A 7,248-nucleotide genomic window follows, 5' to 3' on the forward strand; every position below is an offset into this window, starting at 1 on the left:
CATTGTCTACTGTAGAGTCTCAGTGAGAAGAGCTTTCCCTTCTGGCTGTGGATCGAAGCTATCCTGGACCTCATCAAGAGACATCTGCTGTCCCTGTGGAACGATGGGTGAGTTAGTTCTTTATCAGTCGGTTGAACATGATCATTATCTCAGAGTTAGCAGAATGGTGTCTATAGCTTGCCACAACAGACGTCATACTGTTGGAGCTGCAATTTCTCAGCACAAAAGCAAACAACTACACTGTTAAGCTCTAATTAGCTGAGAAACGCTCAATTCGGTTATCTTATATCGAGGCAGAGTTGTTTTGATAACTGGTTGAGGAATTTGGTAGCAACAACATTGAGTCACCATCAGTCAATTCTTGTAAAAAAATTAAAAGTCTGTTTGTATTCGATAAAAGTTTGTATTAAAAGTATGAATTTCAGCACACCGCTGAAGGAACGCAGTTGTATAGGACAAACATAGGTACAGGTAAGCGTTTTCAGAATTTACATTTTTACGAGAATCAACTGATGGTGACTCAATGTTGTTGCTAGCAAATCTCGCAATCAGTTATAAAAACTCAACTCCGCCTCGATATAAGAGAACTGAGTTGAGCGTTCCTCTTGCTAGCTCTATTGGACTACCAGGGACCACACATGGCTGAATCAGGTACAGTGCATTTGGAAAGTATTCAGGCCCCTTCCCCTTTTCCACATTTTGTTACGTTTACAGTCTTGTTCTAAAATGGATTCAATAAAAAAAAATCCTAATCAATCACAGTTCCCCATAATGACCAAGCGAAAACAACAGGTTTTTAGAAATGTATTAAAAATAAAAACAGATACCTTCTTTATATAAGTATTCAGACCCTTTGCTATGAGACTCGAAATTGAGCTCAGGTGCATCCTGTTTCCGTTGATCATCCTTCAGATGTTGCTACAACTTGATTGGAGTCCACCTGTGGTAAATTCAATTGATTGGACATGATTTGGAAAGGTCCCACAGTTGACAGTGCATGTCAGAGCAAAAACCAAGCCAAGAGGTCGAAGGAATTGTCCGTAAAACTCCTAGACAGGATTGTGTTGAGGTACAGATCTGGGGGAAGAGTACCAAAAAATATCTGCAGGATTGAAGGTCCCCAAGAACACATTGGCCTCCATCATTCTTAAATGGAAGAAGTTTGGAACCACCAAGACTCTTTCAAGAGCTGGCCGCCCGGCCAAACTGAGTAATCGGGGGAGAAGGGCCTTCGTCAGGGAGGTGACCAAGAACCCGATGGTCACATTGACAGAGCTCCAGAGTTCCTCTGTGGAGATGGGAGAACCTTCCAGAAGGACAACTATCTCTGCAGCACTCCACCAATCAAGCCTTAATGGTAGAGTGGCCAGGTGGAAGCCACTCTTCAGTAGAAGGCACATGACAGTCTGCTTGGAGTTTGCCAAAAGGCAGCTAAAGGACTCGCAGACCATGAGAAACAAGATGGCGCCGGAGAGGATGGCTGCCGTTTTATTGGATCTTAACCATCCGTGCCATTTTGTTAGTTTTTTTCACATTGTTTATAAAAAACAATGCTACCTAATGTTGCTGCTACCGTCTCTTATGACCGAAAAGAGCTTCTGGAAATCAGAACAGCGATTACTTACCTTGAATTGGACTAATCATTTTTCATTCATGAGTTGGATGAGAAGGATTTACTCCAAACACCCGAACAGGCCCTCATCCCCGTAATTTGCAGGAGAAAGAGACAGAGATTTCGCGGAAGGAGATCGGGTGCCTTGTGAGGATCAGGCAACGAGTGGCTAATCTGCCTTTGTACGTTGGCTAACAGTACGGATGGCAATCTTTGGAAAATAAATGGGACGAAATAAAAGCACGTATATTCTACCAATGGGACATTATAAACTGTAATATCTTATGTTTCACCGTGTCGTGGTTGAATGACGACATTAATAACATACAGCTCGCGGGTTATACACTCTATCGGCAGGATAGAACAGCAGCATCTGGTAAGACAAGGGGTGGTGGTCTATGTATATTTGTAAACAACAGCTGGTGCACGGTATCTAAAGAAGTCTCAAGGTTTTCCTCGCCTGAGGTAGAGTATCTCATGATAAGCTGTAGACCACATTATCTACCTAGAGAGTTTATTTGTATTTTTTGTAGCTGTCTACATACCACCACAGACCGACGCAATGAGCTGTGTACCGCCATAAGCAAACAGGAAAATGCTCATCCAGAGGCGGTGCTCCTAGTAGCCGGGGACTTTAATGTAGGGAAACTTAAATCAGTTTTACCTCATTTCTTCCACCATGTTAAATGTGCAACCAGAGGGGAAAAGAACTTTAGACCACCTTTACTTCACACACAGATGCGTACAAAGCTCTCCCTCGCCCTCCATTTGGCAAATGTGACGATAATTATATCCTGATTCCTGCTTACAAGCAAAAATGAAAGCAGGAAGCACCAGTGACTCGGTCAATTAAAAAAGTGGTCAGATGAAGCAGATGCTAAAATACAGGACTGTTTTGTTTACACAGACTGGAATATGTTCCGGGATTCTTCCGATGGCATTGAGGAGTACACCACATCAGTCACTGGCTTCATCAATACGTGCATTGATGACGTAGTCCCCACATTAACTGTATGTACATACCCCAACCAGAAGCCATGGATTACAGGCAACATCCGTACTAAGCTGAAGGGTAGAGCTGCCACTTTCAAGGAGCGGGACTCTAACCCGGAAGCTTATAAGATATCCCGCTATGCCCTCCAACGAACCATCAAACAGGCGAAGTGTCAATACAGAACTAAGATCCAATCGTACTACACCGGCTCCGATGCTCGTCGGATGTGGCAGGGCTTGCAAATTATTACAGACTACAAAGGGAAGCACAGCCGAGAGCTGCCCAGTGACACGAGCCTACCAGACTAGCTAAATAACTTATATGCTTGCTTCGAGGCAAGTAACGCTGATAGACTGATGAGTGAAAAAACTATTGAATCCCTTTTAGAATTAAGTTTTAACGTAACAAAGTGTGGAAAAGTCAAGGGGTCTGAACACTTTCCAAATGCACTGTACATTTACAGAATTGTTGAACAATGTGAATTTCCCCTGTCAAATAAACATAGAGGTTAAGAAATGTTGTTTATTTTCTTTTTCTCACCCACACAGTTGCATCCTGGGCTTTGTGAGTAAGGAGAGGGAGAAGGCCCTGCTGACTGGGAAGTGTCCAGGCACGTTCTTGCTACGCTTCAGTGAGAGTAGCAGAGACGGAGCCATCACATTCACTTGGGTGGAACACGACCAATACGGTGAGTCTGTGAAAACACACACCACACACACAGCGCCCCTTTAGCCAATTACAATTAAAAGGTTGATATATTTCGATGTGTGTGTTTCGCAGATAAGCCTGTATTCCATGCAGTGGAGCCCTACACCAAGAAGGAGCTGTCTGCTGTCTCTCTGCCTGACATCATCCGCACCTACAAGGTGATGGCAGCTGAGAACATCCCAGAGAACCCACTCCGCTTCCTCTACCCAGACATCCCCAAAGACAAGTCCTTCGGAAAGTACTACGCTAGGGCCTCCGAGGGTAAGCAGCCAGTGACCTCTTTGTTTTTCAATCCTCTGTGAATATTATAATAAATAATATATGCCATTTAGCAGACACTTTTTATCCAAAGCGACTTAGTCATGCGTGTATACATTTTACGTATGGGTGGTCCCAGAATAAAGAAGCATRACTGAAATCTACTTCCATTGTCCCACAAAGAGTGGCTGAAAATTCTTCTCTCTTCAGTTTGCTCCTCAATCATTCACCTTGGTAGCAATAGTGTTATTTTTGATGTACACAAAGCCCCTGTAAGGACCCGGATGTCTGTTTGGTAGAACATCGGGGTCGTGTTTTATAACCAACCTCTCGATCAATCAATTTTCTCTGTATAGCATTGAACGACCATAGGAGTTGGCTATAGATCACAGACAGATCTGGGACAAGTGGTCTTATATCGCTGGTCCACCGTTTTTCATCTTTCAGCATCGGAGCCTATGGATGTGGAGAGTTCCAGCAGCACAGGATACATGAAGACAGAACTCATATCGGTGTCAGAAGTGTAAGTCTAGAGTATCCTTCTTAATACTCCATATTCATTTCGTGAAAGGTGAAGATGCTATAAAATACTTTATTTGTATTTGCAATAGTCTGGTTTGAGTATGATTTTATAATCCGATTTAACTGTTATTTTCACAATGGGTTTTAGTCACCCATCTAGACTGCAAGACAACATGATGCCCATGTCGCCAGACGTGTTCGGTGAGCTGAAGAGGAGCGTTGCACCAGTGTTCCAGTGTTGGACTGGTCCAAAGGAGATTGATGCTGTGGTGAGTTAAACTTCCCCTCTGGTGTTTATTCAATTCAATTCAATTGCAGTCTGATGCCAAACCCTAAGAATTGAACAATGCATTAATTTGCGTATATGTCCCTTGCATTTCTCGTCCATTGTTGTTCTTTATCATACTACTCGCCTCAGGCGTCTGATCTCGGAGAGTTTTTAGCTGAAGACTTTCAGGTATTGTGAACGGTACCGTTTTCTCCGAATAAGCATGTCTTTGCTAGTAATAATAGGCTGTGGGCGATGTTTCAATAGTGCCAAATAATCACTAGTACCTACTGTAGTAACCTGCAGTACACTTGTTTTGTGTTTTCAGCATGAGGCTCACGTATGCATGATTGTCTGTAGTCTGCTCCATTTCCTAACCAGTACGCAACGTCCTCTAAAAATGCTTCAATCTCTTGATTGGAATGAATGTGCGTGTTGCATATTCAATGCCATCATGATGCCATTTATTTTGTCCCTCTGACCAATGTTAGTTTTGCATCCATAAAGACACTTTGCTCATGTTGACATTTTATCCATCCCTCTGTAGATGTTTCAGAACACACCTGACTTGGACTGCAACTGAGCCAACAGACAGGTGGAACCTGATCTTTTAGTTGTCTAGTTTTATACTGAAGCCCATTTCCGTCCTTTACTCTCCTTGAACTTCAGTAGTCACGTTCCAGAACAAATACATTTTACACTTATATATTATTATATGTATTACACAATTAATAATTTGGTGGTAATGTGCATGAACATAAAAGACTTAGCTAACTACTGTAACATTTGTATAATGAATGAATAGGGACTCCTATGTCTTTCCATGCCAATATTCAACCATATACAGTCCCGTGGGGTTAACTTGCGACGCCAGGGTTGTGGGATCGATTCTCAAGGGGGACCAGTTAAAAGTGTGGAAATGTATGCACTCACTACTGTAAGTCACTCTGGATAAGAGCGTCTACTAAATGACCCCAAAAAATGAATAAAGGGAGGTACCATCCATCTTTAAAATGATATCTTTATTGTTTGATCATTGAAATAAATACAGTACCAGTCAAAAAGATTGGACATACCTACTCATTCCAGGGTTTTTCTTTATTTTTTACTATTTTCTACATTGTAGAATAATAGTAAAGTGAAATAGTGAAATAACACACATGGAATTATGAGGTAACCAAAAAAGTGTMTAACAAATCAAAATKTATTTTAAATTTGAGATTCTTCAAAGTAAACACCCTTRGCCTTGAGGACAGCTTTGCACACTCTTGGCATTCTCTCAACCAGCTTCATGAGGTAGTCACCTGGAATGCATTTCAATTAACAGGTGTACCTTGTTAAAAGTTCATTTGTGGAATTACTTTCCTTAATGCTTTTGAGCCAATCAGTTGTGTGAAAAGGTAGGGGTGGTATACAGAAGGTAGCCCTATCTGGTAAAAGACCAAGTCCATATTATGTCAAGAAAAGCTCAAATAAGCAAAGAGAACTCTAACTCTACCTACATGTACATATTACCTACCAACATGTACATATTACCTACATGTACATATTACCTCAACTAACCGGTGCCCCCGCACGTTAACTCTGTACCGGTACACCCCTGTATATAGTCTCGCTATTGTTATTTTACTGCTGCTCTTTAATTACTTATTACTTTTATTTCTTATTCTTATCCGTATTTTTTTAACTGCATTGTTGGTTCGGGGCTCGTAAGTAAGCATTTCAATGTAAGGTCTACACCTGTAGTATTCGGTGCATGTGACTAATACAACTAATTTGATTTGATTTGAGAAACGACCGTCCATCATTACTTTAAGACATGAAGGTCAGTCAATTCAGAAATTTTCAAGAACTTTGAAAGTTTCTTCAAGTGCAGTCGCAAAAACCATCAAGCTCTATGATGTAACTGGCTCTCATGAGGACCGCCACAGGAATGGAAGTCCCAGAGTTACCTCTGCTGCAGAGGACAAGTTCTTTTAGAGTTACCAGCCTCAAATTACAGCCCAAATAAATGCTTCAATGAGTTCAAGTAGCAGACACATCTCAACATCAACTGTTCAGAGGAGACTGCGTGATTCAGGCCTTCATGGTCGAATTGCTGCAAAGAAACCACTACAAAAGGACACKAATAAGAAAAAGAGACTTGCTTGGGCCAAGAAACACAAGCAATGGACATTAGACCTGTGGAAATCTGTCCTTTGGTCTGTTGAGTCCAAATGTGATATTTTTGGTTCCAACCACCATGTCTTTGTGAGATGCAGAGTAGGTCAACGGATGGTCTTCGCATGTGTGGTTCCCACCGTGAAGCATGGAGGAGGAGGTGTGATGGTGTGGGGGTGCTTTGCTGGTGACACTGTCAGTGATGTATTTAGAATTCAAGGCACACTTAACCAGCATGGCTACCACAGCATTCTGCAGCGATACGCCATCCCATCTGGTTTGCGCTTAGTGGGACTATCATTTGTTTTTCAACTGGATAATGGCCCAACACACCTCAGCCTGTGTAAAGGCTATTTGACCAAGAAGAAGAGTGATGAAGTGCTGCATCAGATGACCTGGCCTCCACAATGACCCTCCCTCAACACAATTGAGATGGTTTGGGATAAGTTGGACCTCAGAGTAAAGGAAAAGCAGCCAACAAGTGCTCACATATGTGGGAACTCCTTCAAGACTGGTGGAAAAGCATTCCAGGTGAAGCTGGTTGAGAGAATGTCAAGAGTGCAAASCTGTTATCAAGGCACAGGGTGGCTACTTTGAAGAATTTAAAATACTAAATAGATTTGGATTTGTTTAACACTTTTTTGGTTACTACATGATTCCATATGTGTTATTTCATAGCTTTGAAATCTTCACTATTATTCTACAATGGCTAACTTGACTGGTAAC

At 41.9% G+C, this 7,248-nt stretch overlaps 1 protein-coding gene across 1 annotated transcript in view; it reads left to right on the forward strand.

Moving 5' to 3' along the window:
* The window catches only part of LOC111953742 (signal transducer and activator of transcription 1), a 5,661-nt gene extending 282 nt beyond the window's left edge, over window positions 1–5,379 (forward strand). The window contains exons 2-8 of the mRNA XM_023973205.2: window positions 16–107; window positions 3,155–3,294; window positions 3,387–3,575; window positions 4,020–4,095; window positions 4,243–4,363; window positions 4,513–4,551; window positions 4,910–5,379. Of these exons, the coding sequence (XP_023828973.2) occupies window positions 16–107; window positions 3,155–3,294; window positions 3,387–3,575; window positions 4,020–4,095; window positions 4,243–4,363; window positions 4,513–4,551; window positions 4,910–4,945 (693 nt within the window). The 3' untranslated portion in view covers window positions 4,946–5,379. The remainder of the gene's footprint in view (window positions 1–15; window positions 108–3,154; window positions 3,295–3,386; window positions 3,576–4,019; window positions 4,096–4,242; window positions 4,364–4,512; window positions 4,552–4,909) is intronic.
* Window positions 5,380–7,248: the final 1,869 nt, after the last annotated feature.

The sequence above is a fragment of the Salvelinus sp. IW2-2015 genome, linkage group LG27 (genome assembly GCF_002910315.2).
Source record: "Salvelinus sp. IW2-2015 linkage group LG27, ASM291031v2, whole genome shotgun sequence".
NCBI lineage: Eukaryota > Metazoa > Chordata > Actinopteri > Salmoniformes > Salmonidae > Salvelinus > Salvelinus sp. IW2-2015.